At 37.9% G+C, this 27905-nt stretch overlaps 1 protein-coding gene across 2 annotated transcripts in view; it reads left to right on the top strand.

The window, feature by feature from the left end:
- Positions 1-27905, top strand: part of LOC124608258 (TBC1 domain family member 9) — a 164539-nt gene that overhangs the window by 56910 nt on the left and 79724 nt on the right. For both annotated transcript variants that reach the window (XM_047139973.1, XM_047139972.1), the window contains exons 11-14: positions 163-396; positions 5927-6130; positions 6663-6921; positions 13768-13840. In XM_047139973.1, the coding sequence (XP_046995929.1) occupies positions 163-396; positions 5927-6130; positions 6663-6921; positions 13768-13840 (770 nt within the window). The remainder of the gene's footprint in view (positions 1-162; positions 397-5926; positions 6131-6662; positions 6922-13767; positions 13841-27905) is intronic.

The raw sequence follows: 27905 nt of genomic DNA, 5'->3' as shown, positions 1-27905 counted from the left end.
AGACTAAAGGTTTATATACTTAATTATAATTCTTCTTCAGAAATGTACAATCAGTCCAGGCTGTGTGAAGATTGTGTGCCCTTATTGCTGTTTGTTTCTTGTTGTATCCTTATTCAGTGAGTTTTGTGATGTGTATTTTTTTTTTTTTCTCTGACTCATTAGTTGCTGTTGCGTACTTGCCGGAATGGAACCCCCAGCCACCAATGATGACATTGTTTAACTGTGAGACTTCGGCAGAATATGTTAAACATCAGAAAGAGAAGTTGCGAAAATGGGAAACCCATTTTACGGAATATGGAAGAGGCGTATCTATGTATCGAACCAGCGAGTTGGCAAGACTTGTACTAGGTGGTATACCTGATGAACTCAGAGCAGAAACGTGGATGGCTTTTTCAGGTATGGAGACCAATTTATTTGTTAGCAATCCATTTGTGAGTTTGTCACTGTTAGGCCATAGCTTTCTGCTGATATACATCTACAGAGCAACAAGTTAAGTGTTTATCTTTTTCTGTATTTTCCTCATAGTACACTTATTAAATTTTGCTGCTCTGTTTAAGAGCTTCAATCTCAAGTTTTTGTATGAGTCAAGTCATTCAGTCTGTAGCGCAGTAGTTGCTCACTGAACAGCCAGCTGCATACCGCATTAACACAGCAGCGTCCATCAGTGACACGTCAGGAGGGTAGTAAGTTACATATCTAGAATTTTTTCTGATTTTGTAGTTGACTTCTTCAGTTAGTCGTGCTAGGATGGCTAGGATGTGTGCATGGTGTGTGTGGTTGCAGGAGGAGCTGGCCGCAGTTAGCGAGCAACTGGAAGTGCTTTTGGCTGTGGTTAGTCACCTTCAGGCTGCTGAATCAAGGTGTAGCGTAGGGGACTGATAAACTCAGATGTTAAGTCCCATAATGCTTAGAGCCATTTGAACCAAGGTGTAGTGGTGGTGGAGAATGTGGCATGTCACATGGGACACCTCAGGTGTCACTTGTTTTGCCCAAGGGCTCTGCTTCCGAGGCACCTTCTAGTGCACCTTATGTGGCGGATTTGCCCTCACAGCAGCGTGAGTGGCAGGTGGTAATGCGTTCGTGTTTCTTGAGGTGAATACCCAATGTGGAGAATGGACAGCTGGCGTCACCTATTCGCCCTGAGTGGACAGGAGGCTGCTCCTTCAACAGGATCTGAGCAGGCAATTTGGGGGGGGGGGGGGGGGGGTTTTACTAGTTATTGGGAACTCAAATGTTGCACATGTTATGGAGCCTCTTAGGCATGATGTAGTATTCAAGGCTGGAAAGAAAGCCAATGTGCACTTAATATGTCTGCCAGGAGGGCTTCGTCTGAGATCCGAGATATGGAGGTGGCCTTGCCTGCAGCTATCAAGAGTGTAGAGTGCAGGGTGTAGACAAGTTGTGGCTCACGTCGGCACCGGCGTCAACTGTTGCATGGGTTCTGAGGTGATCCTCAGTTTGTACAGACAGCTAATGGAGGTGGTTAATACTGCTTGCGTCATGCACGGGGTGCAAACAGAGCTAGCAATTTGCAGCATTGTTCCTAGAATTGATTGGGGTCCTTTGGTTTGTAGCCAAGTGGGAGGTCTCAACCAAAGGCTTCATCGATTCTGTGGCAGTTTTGGCTGCAGATTTCTGGACCTGCATTATCCTTTGGGGATTTGTAGGCCTTCTCTTGATAGGTCAGAGTGCACTACATGAAGCAAGCAGCTACTCCGGTAGCAGAGTACTTGTGGAGTGCACATGAGGGTTTTTTAGGCTAGGCATTAGTTTGAAATGCTCTGATGAACACTTGTCAGTTGGTTGATATGCAGCAAGGGAATTTAAATGGCATTCAGAATAAAGACATTTCGGCTGTAATAATTTTGTCAGTAAACTGTCAAAGTATTCATAATAAAGCTCCCAACTTTACAGCCCTCCAGGAAAGCTCTCACACTCAAATTATTCTTGGGACCCAGACCTAGCTGAATCCTGAAGTGGAAAGCTCTGACATACTTTGTGAGTCATGGCACATCGGAGATCATATTAGAGATCATAGGAGGGGAGGGGAGGGTGTTCATTGCAGTTGACAAAAATATTTCCTCTAGTGAGGTCAAAATTGAGTTTGACAGTGAAGTTACCTTTTCACGTATAACATGTGTGGGTGAAACCAAGTTAATTGTTCGATGTTTTTACATGCCACCCGATTCTGTTGTGATAGTTCTAGAGTCATTCAGAGAAAGTCTGTGGTCAATAGCACGTAAATACCCAGATCATGCAACACTGGTTGGAAGCCACTTTAACCTGCCGAGTATAGACTGGGATATCTATGGGTTCATTGAAGATGGTACAGACACAGTCATGTGAAATACTTTTGAACGCATTTTCTGAGAACTGTCTTGAGCAGCCAGCTCGACAGCCCACATGCAGTGGAAATATCTTAGACCTCATAGCTACAAATAGGCCAATCATATCGACAATGTCAGTGTAGAAATGGGAATTAGCGATCATGATGTCATTATAGCAGCTATGATTATGAAAGTCAATAAATCAGGCTAGGAGAGTGTTTCTGCTAGATAGAGCAGATAAACAGTTATTAGTATCTTACTTTGTGAACTGGCATCATACAGTTCCAGTGAGGTGGATGTAGAGGAATTATGGGCAAAGTTTAAGCAGATTGTAAATCTTAGTCAGGAGAGTTATGTGCATAGTAAATGAGAGTTATGTGCATAGTGAATGGATAAAGGATGGAAAAGACTAACTATGGTTTAATAATAAAATTCGGAAGATGCTGAGGAAGCAGAGGCTGTTACACTCTCGGTTGAAAAAGGTTCACACAAATGACATCAAGTACAGGTTAGCAGAGATCTGAGTTTCTGTGAAAAGGTCTATGCGTGAAGCATACAACTACTACACCGTCACACCTTAGCAACAGATCTGATGGAGAAAAATCGCTATGTAGGTCTAAGGCTTCCATTCAGTCCCTTGTTGACCAGTCTGGTGTGGCAGTCAAAGATAGCAAAACAAAAAGTGAAGTTTTAAATTTTGCATTCAAGAATTCATTTACAGACATTTGTACAAACATGCCGTCATTTGACCATCGGACAGACTTCTGTATAGACGACATAGTAATAGTTATTCCTGGTGTAGAGAAACAACTGAAAGATTTGAAAGTAAATTATCACCAGATCTGGGTGGAATCCCAGTTTGTTTTTACAAAAAGTACTCTATGGCACTGGCCTCTTACCTAGTCTGAATTTATCGCAAATCTCTCGCCTAGCATGAAGTCCCAAGCCAGTGTGTTGTCCTCGTCAACGAGTGTTCATCAGAGACAAGGGTATCACCAGGAGTGCTCCAGGAAAGACTGATGGGGCCGCTGTTGTTCTGTATATACACAAATAATTTGGCGGACAAGGTGGCAGCAGTCTGTGGTTCTTTGCTGGTGATGTCATAGCATATGGTAAGGTGTCAAAGTTGAGTGACTGTAGGATGTTACAAGATGACTTAAACAAAATTTCCAGTTGGACTGTAACAGTATTGTGAAAAGGAAAGTTGCTACTCACTGTATATTGGAGTTGCTGAGTCGCAGATAGGCACAACAAAAAGACTCATAAATAATAGCTTTTGGCCAGTAAGGCCTTATTCAGAATTGGACTGCAAACACACTGATACACTGTCCCACAAATGCAGCTCACACACATATGACTGCAGTCTCAGGCAGCTGAGGCCACACTGTTTGTGGGAGTTGTGTTTGCATGAGTGTGTATGTGTGTGTTTTCTATCTAATTCTGATGAAGTTCTTACTGGCCGAAAGCTATTATTTGTGACAGTCTTTCTGTTGTGCCTGTCTGCAACTCAGCATCTCTGCTGTATGGTGAGTAGCAACTTTCCTTTTCACAATATTGTTACATTCGATCCTGGATTTTCCATGGTTTAAAATTTCCAGTTGGTGTGATGAATGGCAGCTAGCCCTAAATGTGGAAAAATGTAAGTTAATGCAGATGAGTAGGAAGACCAAACATGTAATGTTCAGGTACAGTATTACTAATGTCCTCCTTGATACAGTCAAGTCATTTAAATATCTGGATGTAATGTTGCAAATCGGTATGAAATGGACTGCAGTAGGTATGGCGAATGGTAGACTTCAGTTTATTGGGGGAATTTTAGGAAAGTGTGGTCCATTTGTAAAGGAGACAGCATATAGGATGCTGGTGTGACTGTTCTTGAATACAGCTCAAGTATTTGGAATGTGTACCAAGTTGGATTGAAGGAGCACATTGAAGCAATTCAGAGGTGGGCTGCTAGATTTGTTACCAGTAGGTTTGAACAACACGCAAGTATTATGGAGATGCTTTGGGAACTCGAATAGGAATCCCTGGAAAGAAGGCAACGTTGTTCTCAAAGAACACTATTGAGAAAATTTAGAGAACCGGCATTTGAAGCTGACTGCCAAAGGAAACTACTGCCGCCAAAATAAACTGTGTATAAGGACCATGAAGATAAGGGAAATTAGGGCTCATATGGAGGAATGCAGACAGTCATTTCTCCTTTGCTCAGTTTGCGAATTGAATAGAAAGGGAAATGATGTAGTCGTACAGGGTATCTTCTGTCATGCACCATACGGTGGCTTGCAGAGTTTAGATGTAGCTGTAGAATTTTTGTTGTTGTCTTGGAATTTTAGATTACTGCTTATGGTGAAGGTCTTTTCACTGTTGTGTATTTATGTGCTAAGAATAAATGCAAGATTTTAATCCCTATAATGTTCTTATACTTTAAATGAAATAAAAAGAAAAGTAATTCATAAAATAGTTAAAATCCCAAAAAGACAGCAAAGCTGCCCGGTTCTTACCTACTGTAGGTGTGAGAGTGAGGGTGAGATTGTGCTGGGGAAAGGGGCAGGTCACTCAAAGCACAGGCTAAGAGGGACCCACCTTTTATGAGGAGAATGGTAGCTAAAAATGAAAAAAGGGACCTCAGAATAAATGAGAGAGAGTACAGTACTAAGCATTATGGAAGCTTTATTTCAGACATTACAGTAGGGACAGAGTTGGGCTGATTAGAAGAAGATGAGAAAATGAAAAGTAGAAAGAATAATCCAACAAATAAAAAGTGTGTGTGTGTGTGTGTGTGTGTGTGTGTGTGTGTGTGTGTGTGTGTGTGTGTGTGTGTGAGTGAGTGAGTGAGTGAGTGAGAGAGAGAGAGAGAGAGAGAGAGATTTCCATCTCTGCTGGAGTTGGAGAGAAGTTGATGTTGGGGTGAAGGGATTATGTGAAGTGTTGGTGTGGATGTAACAGGTGGTCACATCTCACTTCTCATGTCATAGAACACACCCAGTAGGTGGGTACGGGGCAGACCCAAGGTGAACAGTTATTGTTTGATCAGTGATGCATTCTGTCTGTCAGTTTTATTGTAGTTTTAGTAGTTAGTTATTTATTCTGCTCTGTGCCCTTCTTACCCCTCTCTCCTTTCTTTCCCTCCTCCCACCTTCGTCTGTCCCTCCCTCTCTCTCTGTCTGCCTGCTTCCCTCCATCTCTTGTATTCAATGCACTGAAAATATTTTTAACACGATATTTGCACATATACTCACCAAACAGCACCATTTGAAAGCACATAAAGACTAGAAAGTCCTAGCATTCAGAAGCAGGATCTCCTCTCCTGTCACAAGAGAAAATGCTTGAACAAGAATAGACTGGTAAGGCTTCAAGATGGAAGCTAACTCTAGTTAGAGTTACCAGGTGAAGTCCTTAAATGTTATTTATCTATCTTTCCTAGGAGGAGGAGCCCTTTGTGCTGGAAGCTAGTTTTGTCTTTCTATTCATTTCTGTGTGCTGCACAGTGGTGAGCAGATTTTCTGTCTATATTACAAAACTCTTAACCAGCTGCTCTTTGTACCAAATAAGTTACATTCTACAATTGCATTTGTTTCTTCAAATATATATTTCTATAGGTGCTGCAAATGAAATGGCAGCTAATCCTGGTCTTTACAGACTACTTGTAGACCAGTCATTAGGCAAACCATCGACTGCAAATGATGAGATAGAGAGAGACTTACATCGTTCCCTACCTGAACATCCAGCATTCCAATCAGAAGTTGGTATCTCAGCACTGCGCAGGGTACTTTCTGCATATGCATGGAGAAACCCACAGATTGGTGAGTCAGTTTTCATTCTCTTATTTAAACGAAAAGGTTAGGTATTATTAATTTATTTATCTTGATTCGTTTCACATCAGCAGGCGGAACTGCATTTCATAACTTGAGTCCACTTTAAATATGGTGTCTAAGGGTTGAAACACACCTAGTGATGTTGATTCTGGAATGACTGTATGACTAAATAAATTAAAAATGAATACTACAGACCCAAGTCTAATTTAGGCCAGAGTCTGTATCTAATATCTGAGGTTTGTTGGAGGGATAATGAAACACCCTGAATTATTTGTCATGTGTCTTCCAGGAAGACATTTAGTTTCAATATTATTTAAGAATCAAGGTTTGGTATTTTGTTGTGAATCTTGTGATGAGTGACAGTAATCTAGTAAACTGAAATGTGGGGGTTGGGAAGGAAGAAGATCATACTGGTGAAAGGCCTTGAGTTTGATGAACTACGTATGGAAAATGGGAAAGCTTTGATCAGGTTACACAAAATCTGCATTTCCAAAAGTGAATGTTATGTTTATTTTTATAGGTTACTGTCAGGCAATGAACATAGTTGCGTCAGTACTTCTGATTTACTGCTCTGAAGAACAAGCATTCTGGCAACTTGCAACACTTTGTGAGAGCTTGCTCCCAGACTACTACAACACTCGTGTAGTTGGAGCACTGGTAGACCAAGGTGTTTTGGATGACCTCACATTGGAACACCTACCTAGTCTACATGCACGGCTCGATGCACTAGGAATGATACGCATGATATCTCTGTCATGGTTTCTCACCATTTTCCTCAGGTACTTTAAAACAGATAATATTTTATAAAAGTTGTGGTAAATTCATTTACTGTTAGTTTTTACCAAAATTATTGCAACCTGAGATTGGTAAGTAGAAACTGAAACACACACACACACACACACACACACACACACACACACACACACACACGACTATTTCTTATTTTCATTAACGACCTCACTCTTCGTTCTGATACAAAAAGTAAATGTACCCTTTTTGGAGATAATACTGCAATTCTCACTGCCGAATTATCAGACAACAATATTGAACGAACTATGAACAAGGCTTTCAATGAAATTTTAAATTGGTTTTCTTCAAATGGTCTCTCACTCAGTGCAGAATAAAATTTATTATGTGAGATTCCGTACATCACAAATAACTCGTGAAGAAATTAATGTAAAGTGTACACATTAACCAATACAAACAGTTCAGGCTACAAAATTAGTAGGTGCCTATATAGGCAGCAAATGTAATTGACTATCCACATTCTTCATCTCTTTAAAAGACTTAGCTCAGTAACATTTGCACTATGAGTTATTGCTTCTGTGACTAACGTAGATACCATTAAGGCTTCCTACTTTGGTTACTTTCATTCATTAAGGTTGTTTTCTTTGTATTTTGGGGAACTAACCTCTCGTAGAAAAAAAATTCAGTGCACAAAAAAAAAGACCATTGGAGTAATGAGTGGTGTCCATCATAGACACTCTTGCAGAGACTTGTATTGAAAGATGAGGATACTTACCACCTCCTCGTTATGTGTTGTTTCCTTGTTGACCATTGTGTGTAATAATTTTTCTCTGCACAAAGACTACAGTGAAAATCATGACCACAGCAAAAGAAACAAAAACAGCCTGTATATTGAATTGAGGAATTTAATCTGGTTCAAAAAGGAATTTATTTCTCCGTTATTAAGTTTTTTAATGCACTCCCACCACATATCAAACTACTTCTCAAACAGTTGCCAAAATTTGAACAAATTGTGGAAGATTATGTAATACAGAATTCTTTTCGTATGGTCGTTCAATTTATGAGAGAAAATGAATATAGCCATTACATACAATTATTGTACAAATATTTTTAATTAATTTTGTTTTGAGAAGTATCATAGATATACAAAAATTTGTTTCTTGGTGCTCGTGTATTTACTTACCATAATACTTAGCTTAATTTTGCTTCCCGTGTGTATCACTGATCCTTCCTCAGTGTAACACAATTATCTGTTAATTGGGGTATATGTCCTTTATTTGATAACTTTGTTTACATTATATCTTTTATTGTATTTATGTAATTTATATCTTAACTGTGTACAGTTTCACACACTCCAGTCATAGCAAATTACTCGGCACATGTATCTACAGAAAAAAATAAATAAATAAATAAATAAAACACACACAGACATGGTAATGTTTACTCATGGCGGCTTTTATGCCAGAAGTAATAGTGTGGTAAATATTATTAGAAAATAGTGGTAAACAATAACACTCAAGTAAAAGTACTGTGGCATCAAGAATGAGATCCTGGCAAGTGTCTGATATCTTCAGTACATATTACAAATCCATTTAGTAAGGAGCATAGTGCCATTCTGGGATTCATTGTAAGTGCAAGTATCAGTAGGCAGTTGATAATTTCAAAATATGGAGGTGAGGACAAGTAACAGCAATGCTTGAAATGCGTGAGAAGTTGGTTGGGAGATAACTTGCATACAGAAAGAATTATTCTTAACCATAAGACCTTAGGTAACACCACCAATCACTAGCAAATTCAGAGTAACATGACACCCATTTGAACTTTTGACAGAACAATTAGCTTACAAACCTTTCCCTAAATCATTGTAGTCACGGACCATGTGAAATAATGTATACCTTTTTTGTATCCATTGCATTGCTTTCCACCATGACAAGATCTTCTTGTGATTCTGCTGTTCAAGACTTTCTGGATGTAGGAAATTTTGGTGTCTTAATAATTTATGAAGTTTAAATTATGGTAAAATGCATAAATGACATATTTTGGAGGTATGGTTTTTGTTCTTGAATTAAAAGAATTTAGAGTAACTGAATTTTTCATTGGTGCTTGGTAGACCTTAATAATATCAAAATAAAGTTCTACAAAATTATATTTATTTCTTCATGAACTGGCTTTCAGTTTCTCAGGTCTTCTTCAGGTGACAACTGAATGTTGCAAACACAGATAAACGTGGTGTGCAATGTACATAGATACTATTTGTATAAAAGACACAAAAATGACACAGTGTTAAGATGGAAAACATTCATATGATGCAGTATATGAAGTTTACATTCCGTTAAGAAAATGAAAAAGATGACCCTACTGGAAATACACACACAAATGGCACAGAGTGCCATCTTAGTATTAAATTATCAGACTTGGTTTTCTCTTTTCCCCTTTGTTAAATTAAATTTTCTTCACAAATGTTAAATTCAGACTAAATTCATCTTATTGCTCATCAGTTATTTAATGTATCTCCAAATAAAAGCTTTGCTTTCCCCATTTTTAGTTTATGTAATTATTTCTTTGTAACAAACTGTAATGTTTTCCTGTGTACGGTGTATATGCCCCCGGACACTGGGAAAAACCTAGGAAATTTTTCGTCCACAAAAACTCCAAAAACTTTCCAAAATTCCTTGAATTTTTCATTGTTTTAGTTTTCAGTTAAATTTTTGTAATTTTGACTGATAACAACTGATACTCCAACAAAGAATTTTACTTTGTCCCACTGCTGCAGAATAATGCTCCAGCAATAAAACATAAATGAGAGAATAACATGAAAATAAAACTGTAGTTGCAAAGAAAATGTACCATTTGCAAAAAAAAAAAAATTTTTTTTTGCAAAAACACAGGGCACACACAGGCCTCTGCTGACAGTAAAATGTGTCAAAGGCTATAGCACAAAGACTGTACAATAGTTCTCAAAAACAAACTGCTTTTGATGAGGATGATATCACAACTGTTTAAATTTCTAATAAGGAAAATATTGTGAATGGTGATTTGGGAAACTTTGAAAGTAAAGTAAATTTCCTTTTACACAAGGTGCATCATGCTATGTGTGAGAATGTGTGATGAATTTCTTAAACCATGGAGTGCTTTAATCTCATTCAAAACTTAAAACTTTGAGGACTGGCCACTTACAAAAATTTTGGGTCCAGGAGACGAGCCATTATGTCATTATTTAAAATTATACTGGCACATTTGCATTTGATGTATCTTAAAGGGTAACATATGTTAAAGGAAGACCAAGGTTATCTTTTCACATTTATTATACTTCTTTAAGGGTTACAAATTACGTGATAACAAAGGAAAAAAAGTATAATAATCTTGGCTGTTAATTTTAACCTAAAAAAGTATAAATATCCATTAAAAAGTGTTAGTTGAGTTCTTGAGCAATTTCAGACATAACTGGCTTTTCTACAGAAATATCAAATTTCTTTATGGAAAATGTAATCAGTCAGGTAGCCTATGAAACGTTCGGTGCATGGCAGTGAACTTTTTTATTTATTGATTTATTTATTATTATTATTATCATCGAGTTGAGCTACTATGGACTGCGCGGTAACAACCAACTTCTTGTTCTTGTACCAGCTTTGACTTCCTGCAGATATCTTCTGAGCCCACCAAGAAGTGCCTGTTTATGCCCTGCGAATAATGGTCCTCCCTGTCTTTTGGACATTGATGACATTTTAAAACCTTGTTGGTGGTTCACTAATCTTCTAACTTTGTTCCTGTCAGGAATTTCTTTCTCTGAGATACCAATCTGTCTAAGATCGTTTTCACATTCTTTGAACCTTCTTGGCCTTGTTTTCTTAGATTGGATGAAACTCCATATTCTTTTTGTAAGTCAATCACCATCTATCCTCATGAGGTGACCGTAAAATAACAATTTTCTCTTCTTAATGGTTGCTGTGATAGGTTCTGCCTTGCTGTCCAAGTCCTCATTTGCTCTCATTCGCCATTGTCCATCAACCCATCTATTACCTAGGATTTTCCTTAATATCCTACACTCTCACTTTTCCAGCCGCTCAGCTTGACCTTGTCTATTCATGGTCAAAGTTTCGGATGCATATAAGCTCGCAGGTTTTACAACTGTAGTATGATGTCGGAACATGGCCCCTATACTCGAGACTTTTTGTTATAGGTATTCTTTGTCAGTTGGTATGCTTGGTTTAACTTCCTCATCCTGACATTAATTGCTTCTTCTTCTAATCCATTCTCATGGATGACTTCACTGAGATACGTGAAATTCTTAACTCGTCCAATTTTTCCCGGATTAGTGATCCTCCATTCAGGTCTATCACAGATGCTCTTCATATATGTGTCTTTTGAATAGAGATCTGGAGTCCAACTTTTTCAGCAATTTCTTAGGTGAACACATATTTGGATAGGAATTTGTCAGGTCTCAAGTATGAAATGGATGTCACCACCTTACACTTGAGGGTAGCTGCGTCACTTGGCAGGGGTTGCCGCTAACCTCCTGTGCATTATACTGGACAGGGGGTGGCGGAGGGTGCTTGTGTGCATTGATTGCATTATTTTGTGAGCAATCCTGTAGACTGTGCTTTGCGTTATTTGAACAGTTAACAATTACTGAGCATGTCTATGCATCACTGTGCTGCATTATTTAGGAACAGTTTGTAGGTCTGTAGTGAAATTATTTGGGAAAATTAGGAGTTGTTTGCATGTCTGTAGATTGTGTATTGTGACCCCAAGAACATAAGGATGAGTGTTTTGTCAGTGTGATAAACATATTAAATTGCTAAATAAACTGTTCCAAAATAAATAGAGTGCACTGCGGATAGCCTATTGATCTTGTTGACTGCTGACACTGTCACAATTTATAATTGTGCTTGTCAAAAATATTCAGCTGCTGCAGTTTAACATGTGCACTTAGGACCCTGTTGAACCATACCCTTGGAAAAAAACAGTAAAAATTTCTTGACAATCTGTATTTTATGTGAAAGCTTAGCTTTTCTTTTAGCTATACTGTACCTATAATTAACTTAAACCATTAACTTTATCTGTTTGTGTGTTTGCTGTTGTTGCTGTTGGCTGACTGCATCACATGTCCTATGCTCTGAATACCTGCTGTCATTGGCTTGCGAGATGAGCTAGCGACATGAGCTATGATTGACTAAAGTACATCACAATCTCGATTTCAGTGCTTTGGAAACTATCGTAATGTATTTGGTGGAGTTTGTATTTATACTTTCATAACACAAAAATATCCAATGTACATGTTACTGCGCATCAAAAGTGTTCCCAGAACAATTATTTTTGCTGGGTTTCATTTCCAAAAAAGTGTTGGAAAATTCGACACTGGTGTATAAAACCTTAACAATTCAAAGGATTGATAAGTTTTAAAGCTCCATGGGAAAGTATATTGTCACTTAACATGGAAAAGAGGTACTTTCACCTAGGGTATAGAGTATTTTCACTCGTAAAAGTGTTATTTTCACCCGAGAAAGTGTATTTTCACCTGGTATATTTGTAACTGGGAAATCCAGAAAAATATGGGATTTATTTTTCCTGCCCACATATATACCCTGTGTAAACACTGTGTCATTTTTGTTTCTTCTGTACTAATAATAACTGTGAATGTCATAAATCATGTTTATTTGTGTTGGATACATTCAGTTGTCACCTGAAGATGGCCGGGGAAGCCAAAAGCTGAGATTTTACCAAATAAATATAATTTTGTAGAACATTAGAAAGGATGTGGTATTATTGTAGTATCACATCTAAGTAAATCAGTTTCATTATGGGGGTTTCATTTAATTTTATTGCCTTGCATTCCCTAAAATTTAAGAAGTATTAGTTCTCTAAACAATTTTAGGCCAAATTCTGTAAAATTGGGACACTAAAACTGTGATGATAAATTAAAAATGTAAAGAAGTTTCAAATGTGCATTTATGAAAATCTGGACGTATTAATGTGGTTTTTGTGAAATGAGGACTGTTATAAACAGGCTGATGTCCTGAACTTGCTATGTTTCAAGGGACATAAATTAGAACATATCAAGAATCAAATATAGGAAAAAAATGGAGAAAAGAAGAATGAGATTAGGGCATTTATGATCCAACATGATGAGAATAAAAGTTCACAGTTTGGTACTAAACAATTCATACGTCTGAATTCAGGATTTGAGAAAATTCTGTATGGTAGACAGGCTTCTTTGTGCTTTACAGTCCTTCTACCAGGTACTGCCATTTGTTTGGACTTGTCCATAAAAAAGAGAGCAAGAAATAGATAATCTCACAGCTCCCAAGATTTATTTTCACTTAAAACTCGGCACAAACGCATTAAATAAATGTGGCGTCAAAACCTGGAAGTGCATTAACTCATCACAGGCTAAGGGAGGTAGGTCAAGAGGAAACTGTATCACAATCCAATACCAAGCAAGAGAGCAGTGGTAATGGATACAGGCCAGTCACAACAGTAAAACAAAGAAACAGTGTCAATGCAAAGAATTGAATAGTTCATTAGTAAGGGCAGACTGAGACCACTGTAGAATGCTGACATAACTACACCTGGAGTGGCAGGCAACACAGATTGAAGTATTTTACACATGAATGTTTGATGTGCCTATTGAAAATTGCATTGCCACAGTTATCAGTAGAGAACTGGAAGATTCTGCAGTTATTAAACTAAATTCATCATTCCATTTTAGATATTGCGTTGCTAATATGAATATTGTAAAACCACCACCACTATCACCACTGCCAGCCTTTCTTCCCAATACCTTCTTCTCTTTCACTCACATTCCTCATACAGATAGTTTTTTACTAAGGGTACATGTATTAAAACTGAATCTGATATTGTACTGTTATCTTTCCCAGTGTGATGCCATATGAAAGTGCTGTCAACATAATAGACTGCTTTTTCTATGATGGTGCAAAAGTCATATTTCAGGTAAGTATTAAATTGGTATTTGTACTCCAGTTGAATACTGATTTTTCCTGAGATAGGTCAAAGTCGTTTATAAATGAAGAACTTTTTTGGATTGTGGTGTGTATATCTAAAACTACACCTGTACTCTGCAAACCACTGTGAGGTATATGTCAGATGGTGCCTCCATAGCTCCACATATTAGATTAAATTAGATTAGATTAGTACTTGTTCCATAGATCATGAATACGACACTTCGTAATGATGTGGAACGTGTCAGGTTAATAAAAGGTGTCTCTACAAGATATTACATTACACAAAATATTACATGACACTTTTTTTTTTTGGGGGGGGGGGGGGGGGGGTGACGAAATTACCCACTTACTATATCCAAAAATTCATCTAATGAGTAAGAGTTGCCATTAAGAAATTCTTTTAATTTCCTTTTATATGCTATATGGCTATCTGTCAGACTTTTGATGCTGTTAGGTAAGTGACCAAAGACTTTTGCGGCAGCATAATTTACCCCCTTTGAGCCAAAACATACTTTGTACACTTGGCTTCATTTTATGGAACGAAATAACTGTTTACAAAATATTCTGTATTGTAATAAAGAGTAAAATGATCATTCAATAATTACCATGCAAAATAACAATAAATATACTCAATTATACTGTATTATATAGCAAACTGACCGCCTTTGTGATTTCTGGTGGACTCAAGCTGCTGCACGCTGTTGCCTTGCTAATATTTTCATAGTGATTTCCAACAATTGGCAGTACTTGTGCATGATGAGTGGGCTGAAAATTCACAAATGCATACATGAGGTTTCCATTGGGAAAAGTACTTCTGTTGCAACTAAGACACAATATAAGTTCATGCACACAATTTTAGCCAGAGGGTCTGAAAGGGTTAATAGCACTCTAAGTGGAGAATTCAGAGAGAATGTGCCCTCAGTAATGAGCTGCAGTAGGTAATTGGAGGAACATTTCATCTACAACAACAACAACAACAACAATAATAATAATAATAGTAATTATAATAATAATAACAATAATATGTTCTGCCATTCGTAAAAGGCGACGAAAAGAACAAACTACTAATAGGGCTAACCCCCCTTTTAGTGCGATTAGTTGGTTCAGGACAGAACTAATGAAGCTTCGCACAAGCGCTGTCATGGCTGGGGACGACACTTGAAGCCTATGCCCGTCCACAATGGTAACGACACTGCTAGCCACACGGAAAATGATTTAAATCCAAATAGAGGTGTTTTGCGGATATGCTTCCTGCAACCACCCTAGAAGGAAAACAGACAGAGGATGAGATGGTCAGATGAAGTTAACAGACACCTCATGTTCTGTTATTACCAAGCAACAAACTTAGGAACCAACACAAGTGGATACAGATCACAAGTATACACAACATTTATTACCAGATATCCAGAATTAAAATTTTTACCAGAACAACGGCTAGCTGATCAGATCCGTGTAATAATAAAAAATAACAGGATACCCCAGTCACAATTAGAAAACATCAAACAAGTACAACAAATACTGGAACAAAATAATGTGCAATCAGAAGAAGAAGAAATTACAGTAATGGACTCAAGCCTCCCGGAGCAAACAAACAAAGAACAACATGCATCAATTAAACAATCAGAGGAAAACGAAATCTTAAGACAGCCACCAGAACAAGCACAAGTAGAACACGAAGTGACACACATGTTAGATATAGAAGAAAAACTTCAGCTGACATATATAGAATACAAAGACACAAATACAGACATTAGACCATTCTTGCATAGACCGCCAAATAACCCACAAGTCGAAACAACAACAACAACAACAACTATCAACACAATCATACACAACAAAATAAATGAAAATACAACTATGGAAGAGTTAAAACTACTGGTTTATATAGGAGCACTCACTACACTAAATATACACACTAGGCAGAGATCAGAACCAACCAACACACAGAAGAAACCCACAAAACCAGCATGGCAACACAGGCTACAGATCAGAATAGAAAAACTGAGAAAAGACATTGGACAGCTAACACAATTTATAAGAAATGAAATATCAGACAAAAATGAAAAAGATTAGGTAAAATCTCACAACAAGAAGCAATAGAGCAATTAGATGAAAAGAAGCAGAAATTACAAGCATTGGCCAAACGACTTAGAAGATACAAAAAGAGTGAAAATAGAAGGAAACAAAACCAAACATTCAACACAAACCAAAAGAAATTTTACCAGACAATAGATAACACACACATTAAAATAGACAATCCACCAAACATAACAGACATGGAACACTTCTGGAGCAACATATGGTCAAACCCGGTACAACGTAACAGGCATGCATGATGGATACAAGTAGAAACAGACACATACAAGATGATACCACAAATGCCTGAAGTGATAATTTTGCAACATGGAGTCACCCGAGCAATTAATTCTACTCACAATTGGAAAGCCCCTGGAAAAGATAAAATAGCAAATTTCTGGCTAAAGAAGTTCACCCAACACATTCACATCTAACGAAATTATTTAACAGTTAAATTGCAGACCCATACACATTCCCTGATACACTTACACATGGAATAACTTATCTGAAACCTAAAGATCAAGCAGTCACAGCAAACCCAGCTAAATATTGCCCCATAACATGCCCACCAACAATATACAAAATATTAACTTCAGTCATTACACAGAAATTAATGACACATACAACACAGAACAAGATTTTAAAGGAAAACTAAAAGGCTGTTGCAAAGGAGCATGAGGATGTAAAGAGCAACTGATAATAGATGCAGAGGTGACATATCAAGCTAAAACTAAACAAAGGTGGCTACACTACGCATATATTGATAACCAAAAAGCTTTTGATAGTGTACCCCACTCGTGGTTACTACAAATATTGGAAATATACAAAGTAGATCCTAAATTGATACAGTTCCTAAAAACATAGTAATGAAAAAGTGGAAAACCACACTTAATATCCAAACAAATTCAAATAATATCACATCACAGCCAATACAGATTAAGCATGGAATATATCAAGGAGACTCATTAAGTCCTTTCTGGTTCTGCCTTGCTCTGAATCCACTATCCAGTATCCTAAATAATACAATATTACTGGAACATACCAACACAAAATCACACATTTGCTATACATGGATGATATAAAACTACTGGCAGCAACAAATCAACAACTCAACCAATTACTAAAGATAACAGAAGTATTCAGCAATGATATAAATATGGCTTTTGGAACAGACAAATGTTAGAAAATAGCATAGTCAGGGGAAAACACACTAAACAAGATTACATATTGAATAACCACAGTGACTGCATAGAAGCGATGGAAAAAACAGATGCCTATAAATATCTAGGATACAGACAAAAAGTAGGATTAAATAATACAAATATTAAAGAAGAACTAAAAGAAAAATATAGACAAAGACTAACAAAAATATTGAAAACAGAATTGACAGCAAGAAACAAGACAAAAGCTATAAATACTTATGCTATACCAATATTCACCTACTCATTTGGAGTAGTGAAATGGAGTAACACAGACCTAGAAGCACTCAATACACTTCCACAATCACAATGCCACAAATATAGAATACATCACATACATTCAGCAACAGAAAGATTCACATTAAGCAGAATGGAAGGAGGAAGGGGATTTATCGACATAAAAAACCTACATTATGGACAGGTAGACAATTTAAGAAAATTCTTTATAGAACGACCAGAAACTAGCAAAATACACAAAGCAATCACTCATATAAATAAATCGGCTACACCATTGCAATTTCATAACCACTTCTACAACCCTTTAGATCACATAACATCAACAGATACGAAGAAAGTAAATTGGAAAAAGAAAACACTACATGGCAAGCACCCGTATCATCTAACACAGCCACACATCGATCAAGACGCATCCAACGCATGGCTAAGAAAAGGCAATATATACAGTGAGACGGAAGGATTCATGAGTGCAATACAGGATCAAACAATAAACACCAGATATTACAGCAAACATATTATTAAAGATCCCAATACCACAACAGATAAATGCAGACTTTGCAAACAACAAATAGAAACATCACATCACAAGCGGATGTACAATACTAGCAAATACAGAATACCCCAGAAGACATGACAATGTAGCAAAAATAATACATCAACAACTTGCCATACAACTTAAGCTAATAAAACAACACGTTCCCACATAAAAATATGCACCACAAAATGTACTGGAGAATGATGAATACAAATTACACTGGAACAACCATTATAAAAGATAAAACAACACCACATAACAAACCTGACCTTATACTCACCAATAAAAAGAAGAAATTAACACAACTAATTGAAATATCCATACCCAATACAACAAATATATAGAAGAATACAAGAGAAAAAATAGAAAACTACATCCAACTGGCTGAGGAAGTCAAGGACATGAGGCATCAGGATACCAATTATACTGTCAGCTACAGGAGTCATACCACACAATATCCACCAGTACATCAGCGCAATACATCCAAATGTATATATACAACTACAGAAATCTGTAATTATTGATACATGTTCAATTACCCAAAAGTTCCTAAATGCAATGTAACATATACCATACAGTTACAAGGAAGTCACGCTTGATCAAGGTCCGCGTCACTTTCCATTTTTAACCAGACAGAACATCTGAGAAAGGAAAGAAATATAATAATAATAATAATAATAATAATAATAATAATAATAATAACCATGGACCTTGCCATTGGTGGGGAGGCTTGCATGTCTCAACAATACAGATAGCCGTACCGTAGGTGCAACCACAACGGAGGGATATGTGTTGAGAGGCCAGGCAAATGTGTGGTTCCTGAAGAGGGGCAGCAGCCTTTTCAGTAGTTGCAGGGGCAACAGTCTGGGTGATTGACTGATGTGGCCTTGTAACACTAACCAAAATGGTCTTGCTGTTCTGGTACTGCGAACGGGTGAAAGCAAGGGGAAACTAAAGCCGTAATTTTTCCCGAGGGCATGCAGCTTTACTGTATGATTAAATGATGATGGTGTCCTCTTGGGTAAAATATTCCGGAGGTAAAATAGTCCCCCATTTGGATCTCCGGGCGGGGACTACTCAAGAAGACGTTATCAGGAGAAAGAAAACTGGCGTTCTACGGATCGGAGTGTGGAATGTCAGATCCCTTAATCGGGCAGGTAGGTTAGAAAATTTAAAAAAGGGAAATGGATGGGTTAAAGTTAGATATAGTGGGAATTAGTGAAGTTTGGTGGCAGGAGGAACAAGACTTTTGGTCAGGTGAATACAGGGTTATAAATACAAAATCAAATAGGGGTAATGCAGGAGTAGGTTTAATAATGAATAAAAAAAAAATAGGAGTGCGGGTAAGCTACTACAAACAGCATAGTGAACGCATTATGGCCAAGATAGACATGAAGCCCATGCCTACTACAGTAGTGCAAGTTTATATGCCAACCAGCTCTGCAGATGAAAAAGAGATTGATGAAATGTATGATGAAATAAAAGAAATTATTCAGATGGTGAAGGGAGACGAAAATTTAATAGTCATGAGTGACTGGAATTCGGTAGTAGGAAAAGGGAGAGAAGGAAATGTAGTAGGTGAATATGGACTGGGGGCAAGAAATGAAAGAGGAAGCCGCCTGGTAGAATTTTGCACAGAGCATAACTTAATCATAGCTAACACTTGGTTCAAGAATCATGGAAGAAGATTGTATACATGGAAGCAGCCTGGAGATACTAGAAGGTGTCAGATAGATCATATAATGGTAAGACAGAGATTTAGGAACCAGGTTTTAAATTGGGAAACATTTCCAGGGGCAGATGTGAACTCTGACCACAATCTATTGGTTATGAACTGTAGATTAAAACTGAAGAAACTGCAAAAAGGTGTGAATTCAAGGAGATGGGACCTGGATAAACGGAAAGAACCAGAGGTTGTAGAGAGTTTCAGGGAGAGCATTAGGGAACGATTGACAAGAATGGGGGAAAGAAATACAGTAGAAGAAGAATGGGTAGCTTTGAGGAATGAAATAGTGGAGGAAGCAGAGGATCAAGTAGGTAAAAAGATGAGGGCTAGTAGAAATCCTTGGGTAACAGAAGAGATAATGAATTTAACTGATGAAAGGAGAAAATACAAAAATACAAAAATGCAGTAAATGAAGCAGGCAAAAAGGAACACAAATGTCTAAAAAATGAGATCAATAGGAAGTGCAAAATGGCTAAGTGTGGATGGCTAGAGGACAAATGTAAGGATGTAGAGGCTTATCTCACTAGGGGTAAAATAGATACTGCCTACAGGAAAATTAAAGAGAACTTTGGAGAAAAGAGAACCACTTGCATGAATATCAAGAGCTCAGATGGAAACCCAGTTCTAAGCAAAGAAGGGAATGCAGAAAGGTGGAAGGAGTACATAGAGGGTCTATACAAGGGCGATGTTCTTGAGGACAATATTATGGAAATGGAAGAGGAGCTAGATGAAGAAGAAATGGGAGATACGATACTGCGTGAAGAGTTTGACAGAGCACTGAAAGACCTGAGTTGAAACAAGGCCACGGGAGTAGACAACATTCCATTAGAACTACTGACGGCCTTGGGAGAGCCAGTCCTGACAAAACTCCGCCATCTGGCGAGCAAGATGTATGAGACAAGCGAAATACCCTCAGACTTCAAGAAGAATATAATAATTCCAATCCCAATGAAAGCAGGTGTTGACAGATGTGAAAATTAACAAACTATCAGTTTAATAAGCCACGGCTGCAAAATACTAACATGAATTCTTTACAGACAAATGGAAAAACTGGTAGAAGCTGACCTCTGGGAAGATCAGTTTGGATTCTGTAGAAATGTTGGAACACGTGAGGCAATACTGACCCTATGACTTATGTTAGAAAATAGATTAAGAAAAGGCAAACCTACATTTCTAGCATTTGTAGACGTAGAGAAAGCTTTTGACAATGTTGACTGGAATACTCTCTTTCAAATCCTGAAGATGTCAGGGATAAAATACAGGGAGCGAAAGGCTATTTACAATTTGTACAGAAAGCAGATGGCAGTTACAAGAGTCGAGGGGCATGAAAGGAAAGCAGTGGTTGGGAAGGGAGTGAGACAGGGTTGTAGCCTCTCCCTGATGCTATTCAATCTGTATATTGAGCAAGCAGTAATGGAAACAAAAGAAGAATTCGAAGTAGGAGTTAAAATCCATGGAGAAGACATTAAAACTTTGAGGTTCGCTGCTGACATTGTAATTCTGTCAGAGACAGCAAAAGACCTGGAAGAGCAGCTGAACGGAATGGACAGTGTCTTGAAAGGAGGATATAAGATGAACATCAACAAAAGCAAAACGAGGATAATGGAATTTAGTCAAATTAAATCGGTTGATGCTGTGGTAATTAGATTAGGAAATGAGACACTTAAAGTAGTAAAGGAGTTTTGCTATTTAGGGAGCAAAATAACTGACAGTGGTCGAAGTAGAGAGGATATAAAATGTAGACTGGCAATGGCAAGGAAAGCGTTTCTGAAGAAGAAAAATTTCTTAACATGGAGTATAGATTTAAATGTCAGGAAGTCATTTCTAAAAGTATTTGTGTGGAGTGTAGCCGTATATGGAAGTGGAACATGGACGATAAATATTTTGGACATGAAGAGAACAGAAGCTTTTGAAATGTGGTGCTACAGAAGAATGCTGAGGATTAGATGGGTAGATCATATAACTAATGAGGAGGTATTGAATAGAATTGGGGAGAAGAGGAGTTTGTGGCACAACTTGACTAGAAGAAGGAGTCAGTTGGTAGGACATGTTCTGAGGCATCAAGGGATCACCAATTTAGTACTGGAGGGCAGCATGGAGGGTAAAAATCGTAGAGGGAGACCAAGAGATGAATACACTAAGCAGATTCAGAAGGAAGTAGGTTGCAGTAGGTACTGGGAGATGAAGGAGCTTGCACAGGATAGATTAGCATGGAGAGCTGCATCAAACCAGTCTCAGGACTGAAGACCATAACAACAGCAATAACAATAATAATAATAATAATAAGCAATACTTAAATAATTAAGCATAAAACCAATAATTACCTGTAACAATGCATTCCCTGATACTAAAGAGCTTGTCAAAACAGAGATTTACAGGAAACAATAAAATACCTGACTTACTTTTTGTCTGGAATGAGATATAATGTTTCCCAGTAATCCACCATTCTTGCTGCATGGTAGGCTTACACAAGGACTAAATTTGACTAACTGGGAAGGATCTAAATAAAATGCTTAAACACTGTCACTATGGAACGAGATTCCAGCTATAAATACCTACATTCTTTTGAGAATAGGTCCTAGCAAAAATTTTGTAAATATTATATGTGCATACACATTTGGAAATTGGGGAGAGTACTACTCAGCTTTAGAAGCTTATTCATGTTTTGTCGTACACTATAATCCCTCACTATTACAGTAATCAAGATGTAAATCAATACTATGATGGTGCAGAAGGTGGGAATGAATAAATCTTGCTTGCCAGGATGTGCTAGAGTCTTCCATGGGCATTGTAGGATCCATAGATGGTTTGGGAGAGTGACATATGAGAAAGCTGCAGACAAACCAATGGTGCTTTATTAACTTACCCAGCTTACAGTCTCCTGAGTGTACTCTTATTTTCTGGTGTGGTTTGGTGCTGCCTTGTAATATTCCGGCCCTGTGGCTGCAAGTGATGGTGTACAATGAGCAGCGTGTATGCGCATTTGAGGAAGCGCAGTGCTGATACAGATTCTTCTGTATGCTGCCACTGTGCTGACAGCAGCAGGCAAGCACCACTTGTGGCTTTCTTCAGCACAGGGTAGCAGGCAGCAGCAATTGCATCCCCGTGGAGGTAGAGGTGTCTGCATCATCAGTGCAGCGCTGAACCGTTCAGACTCAACATCATACAACTGCCCAGCTGTTTGACGATAAAGATCTGGTTCAAACACACTTAAATACTGCTGCTCCCTGCTGATGTCACTGTAACAGTGGTGTTGGTGTGCCTCATGGAATAGTCTGGTGAGGGGTGATAACTCAGTTTCAGTACTCCCTGTAGACCGGCCTGGTGTCGGTAGGTGCTGCCTTTCTTCATTGACACATTTGCGAAGCTGCTGACTTCACAGTCAACTGTATAACATTGCCTCTGGTAAAAAATAGTAGAAATAAATTGCAGAGACTTAACAATGGAGAAGAGTTATCTATGCTATCAGAATTATAAATATTATTATCTGTATTTTTTTGTATAAGGATGAGTGGTTTTTGTTTCACTGTCTTGTCAATTCTGCAGTCCTCGCTGACAGATGTTAAATTTTTATGGTCTGTAACTGATGCAGTTATTTCTAGCAGGAATATAATTTTGTTGAATAAATATGAGATTAATAATTGTAGTGCATATTTTTGTGAGTAGCTAGTACCTATCCTGTATATGATTGAATGTTGCCCTGGCCATTTCTTTGTAAGCTCAAGGCTGTAGCGACATCATTATTGACAAAAATTATGTAAGTTCTTCCAACAGTCATATAATACTAAAAGTATAAAAGGAATAATTTTAATAATCTGAAAACGGCATCCTGCAATATTTTGCAATTCACACTAGGCCAGAGGGACACTTTTTATTAATGACAATATCAATAAATGCATACGCTGCCATTGCACATAGGCAGCTATCCTGTAACATCCAGCCGCTCAGAAAAAACAATTAAGAATTGTTTAAATGTATTATTGCGTAAAAGTTAAAAAGGATTTTAATCCATCGTGGGTAGGACAGATGTCTTCACATTGGGATATGTATGCTATTGTTGGTGATAGCACCCTGAGAAAAATGAGCCATGGCATTTAACATACATAAAAGAGAGAAGATTCATTATTTCTATTTTTCAAAACTATTTCATACAATAATAATGATGGCATGGTTATCATTGCATGAATTATTAAATCAATCATGTATTATCATTTAAAATTATGCGATAACTGGCAGTCAGTAACCAATTTGGCTGTGGCCTGCTTTTGGTATGGTGCTTCACTGCTGGTTCTGTCTCATTTATAACTTTATCCTTTCTAATACATAAATGTTTTACTAAATGGTTACTAAATCTGTACTTTGAATTTAGGATACTGTTTCCAGGACTGACACTGCATGTCGGCCTGTTGCATATTCATTAGTTCCTCTGGCCTGCTGTTTGTGAAACATACTCTTGACTTTAATATAATAGAGGGAAACAATCCATGTGGGAAAATTTTATCAAAAAACAAAGATGATGTGACTTACCGAACGAAAGTGCTGGCAGGTCGAAAGACACACAAACACAAACATACACACAAAATTAAAGCTTTCGCAACAAACTGTTGCCTCATCAGGAAAGAGGGAAGGAGAGGGAAAGACGAAAGGATGTGGGTTTCAAGGGAGAGGGTAAGGAGTCATTCCAATCCCGGGAGCGGAAAGACTTACCTTAGGGGGAAAAAAGGATGGGTATACACTCGCGCGCACACACACACACATATCCATCCACGCATATACTCTTGACTTTCCTATTTAATCCTTTGACATTGCTCTGTAGTTTTCCAAATCAATGAAATATGTTGAATTGGTGCATACTTCAACACAAGCTCCGTGTATCTAATCTACTGAAGGGATCCTTTGGTTTTAGCAACTATTTGTGTTCTACATCACGTGTTACTACAGTGAATTCTCAGCCAACTAAGAAACATTAGTTACAGGTTATGCTGTAGCCAGGTGCTCAGAATTCCTTTTCTGTAGTTGAGTAATTGCATTTGGCTCTGTTCTAGAGGCAAGAAGAGAATGAAACTGGATGCTGTTATTCGATTTCTTATGATAAGGCTTCCTTGACTGCAAAATTAGATGTGTCGATAACCAAGACGAATGGTTTTTCAAAGTCTGGATAAGCCAATACAGAAGGCATCAAAGTTGTTTCTAGTGTTTGCATTGATAGTGAATGTTTGGAACTCCAAGTAAAAACTGCTCCTTTGTTGAGTTCTTGTTCTCATGTGTGCTAAATCGGCATATGTCTGAATGAATCTCCAGTAAAAATGTGCAAGCCCTAGGAATGCCTGCAGATCTTTTTCATTCACCAATTCTGGATAATTTTTCACAGCATCTACTGGTTTTAAGTTAGGTTGGGCTCCATCTGCTGTTATCCTGTGTCTTAAATATTCTACTTCAAGTACAGCTAAATGACATTTTGACATGGATAGGAAAAGATTTTTCACTGTGCAGTCTTTCCAATACTGCATGCTGTTGTATGTCTTGGCTGAAAATACAAACATCGTCAAGATAACTTGGACATTGTGTGGGCATTCATCCTCAGAGGACAGTATCCACCAGTCGTTGAAATGTTGCTGACTCATTCTGAAAATCGAAAGGAATACGGTTATACCTGTATACATCTGTATGTATGTTAAATGGTGTTAGACCTGTCATTTGGATGTATAGTCAGACAATTGTACCCACTGGTTAAATCACAAACAAAGATGAGTTTGCATGAACCAAGATAATCCAAGAAGTGTACCTGATTTGACAATGAATGAATACCCAGTAATGTTACAGAATTCATCTTCCTCTAATCACAATAAAACTTTTACTAATTTTCTTCTCTGTGTTTTCCTGACAAGTACCATGGGCAATACCCAGGGTGGATGTGATCATTCTCCAGGTTCAGCGGACCCAGCTTCCAGCTGTCATTAATCACCTATTTTACTAAGGCTTGTTGACTATATGGAATTATGTACAGTCATTGACTGATGGGTACTGCTCCTCCCATATGTATCCTGTGTCGGACTAAGGGACATGCTGGAATATTACTCCATTCTCAGAAAATATTAGAGAAGCCAAGTAGCACTGGGGAAATTATTTTTTGGTCTGCTGGCGACAAAAGGTTTAATTTAGTAAGCATCTCTTCTACGATTGGTTAGAATGCTTTGTCACTTCTTCATACTGTCATTAGGTGGACAATAATTTACTACCTGTACATCTTACTCCTTAGTAGGTACTTGTCACATCTTGTGAATCTGTGTTCAGCACTGTTGCAACAGTAGTTCTTCGCAGTGTTCCACTTCTGCAATACTAATATTAGCAATTCTTAATGGAACACCCTGTTCGCCTTTTGGCTCTTCTTCAATGATATTGACAGTTCTTGTTATATAGCAGTGTCTCTGGACTAGCAAGTCACCATTTGCTGCTGACTCTTTTAATAACAAATTACTTCCACTGCACTTTGGCATCTTCATTTCGATATAGAATGTTTTTCTTGTTCCTGGGAGGGGGTTTTGCATTCACATTCAGTCAAATGTACATCAGCTTGTAATGGTGTTATTGTGTCGCTACTTGGTTTGCGCATTCCCACAGCATCTCTAACATTCCTTTGCATCTGACCTTACGGTTTTAACTGCAGCCGTAATTGTTATGATCAGATTGGATTTGTCTTTCAGCTACACTGATCTGAGAGGGGTGAGATATTAGAAAATCTAATCCCCATAAATCTTTGTAGCCTTTTTCTGTGCTCCTTATCAGTTGCATTTCTGCCACACATTTATCTTGATCTGTAATTGTGCACCCAGTTGCCATTTGACCTTTTAATAATACAGCTTAGCCGCCATAAACTCGCTTTGTTGACTGTTTGGCACCACATCAGAGAAATGTCAGCCCTTGTGTCAACTATGAAATTGTTCCCATGGTAAGCTGTGTTACTGAGCAGACCTTTGGAACTGTCAGTGGAGATCAGAGTAACTACTGCTTCTTGGGGCAGAAATAAGAATAGCCCTTTTGGCCCCTCTGTTATTTAGCATACTCCTCTCAAAGCTTTTCGTCTTTGGTCTTGTGTGTCTCTTCATATGTTTCCTTATCATATGTCCTTGAACTCCACTGATAAAACATTGAATGTTTTTGTTACAAGAAGTTCTCCTTTGTTGTCTGTTCTCATGACAGCTGGTTCTCAAGTACACTTCGAACACACAGTGATCTGGTTTGTGATTAATTTGAGATCTCCAAAGCAGTTCAACAAATTGAACTGCTATTTGTGTTGCTCTTTCAAATGTCTTCCCTGCTTGGCCTACTTCATCATGCAACCTCTTCAAAAAATAATATATTATGTCCTTTGTCCATTTTTAAACAATTTTATCTCATTGTGTGAACTATTCTTACTGACTTCATAGATGGTAGCATTAACTTTGCTAATATGATCCACAAAATGCTTGGTTGATTCTCTGACCAAAATACACACTCTGTGGAGTTGCTCCCTGTTACCATATTTACTCGAATCTAAGTCGCACTCGAATATAAGCCGCACCTGAAAAATGAGACTCGAAATTCAATGGGAGAGAAAAGTTTTAGGCCGCACCTCCAAATCGAAACAAAGTGGGTCCATGTTAATATGAGAGACAATTTAGGTCGAATGAATGACGATACAGCTACAGTAGTTTGGTTCGAGTCGTAAGCTTAGCAGTTAAGCTTTACCAGGTAGCCATTGCTATGCGTCAGTCACTCCATCCGTATTTATACGGGTACCCTTCCTTTTTCACGTGCTTCGTCTGGTTTGAATTGATTGCTTATTTTTCTTAGATCTTATAAGTGCCGTTCTCTTTGTTATAGGTGTTTACGTGACTCTAAGCTGAAAATGCATTACTGTACTGTGTCATGCATTGTTTGTTGCATTCTGATAATGAGTGTTTACGGCCTGTTGCCGCTTGTGGCATGGCTTGCTTTTGTGCGCTCTACCACCGCTTACAATAAAAAAAAAGAAAAGAGAGGAATTGTATCGTTAGCAAAACAATGGCTATTTGTTGTTACTTACACTGCTGCTTTCTTTGATAATGATCAACAAGAACCAAATAACAGACTGCGTATGATAGCAGATGTTCTGAACGAGGGTTTAGTGAAAATTTTTCTCCGTTTGAAAATCTTTGCAGACGTCTCTGTAGTACATCACATTCTCCACAGAAATTAGTCATCTTAGATTTAAAAATCTAATCAATTGCCATGCTTCATTTCTGACTGTATCACTGTTCGG

This window comes from Schistocerca americana, chromosome 1 (genome assembly GCF_021461395.2).
Source record: "Schistocerca americana isolate TAMUIC-IGC-003095 chromosome 1, iqSchAmer2.1, whole genome shotgun sequence".
Taxonomy (NCBI): domain Eukaryota; kingdom Metazoa; phylum Arthropoda; class Insecta; order Orthoptera; family Acrididae; genus Schistocerca; species Schistocerca americana.
This window is presented reverse-complemented; position numbering and strand designations above follow the sequence as displayed.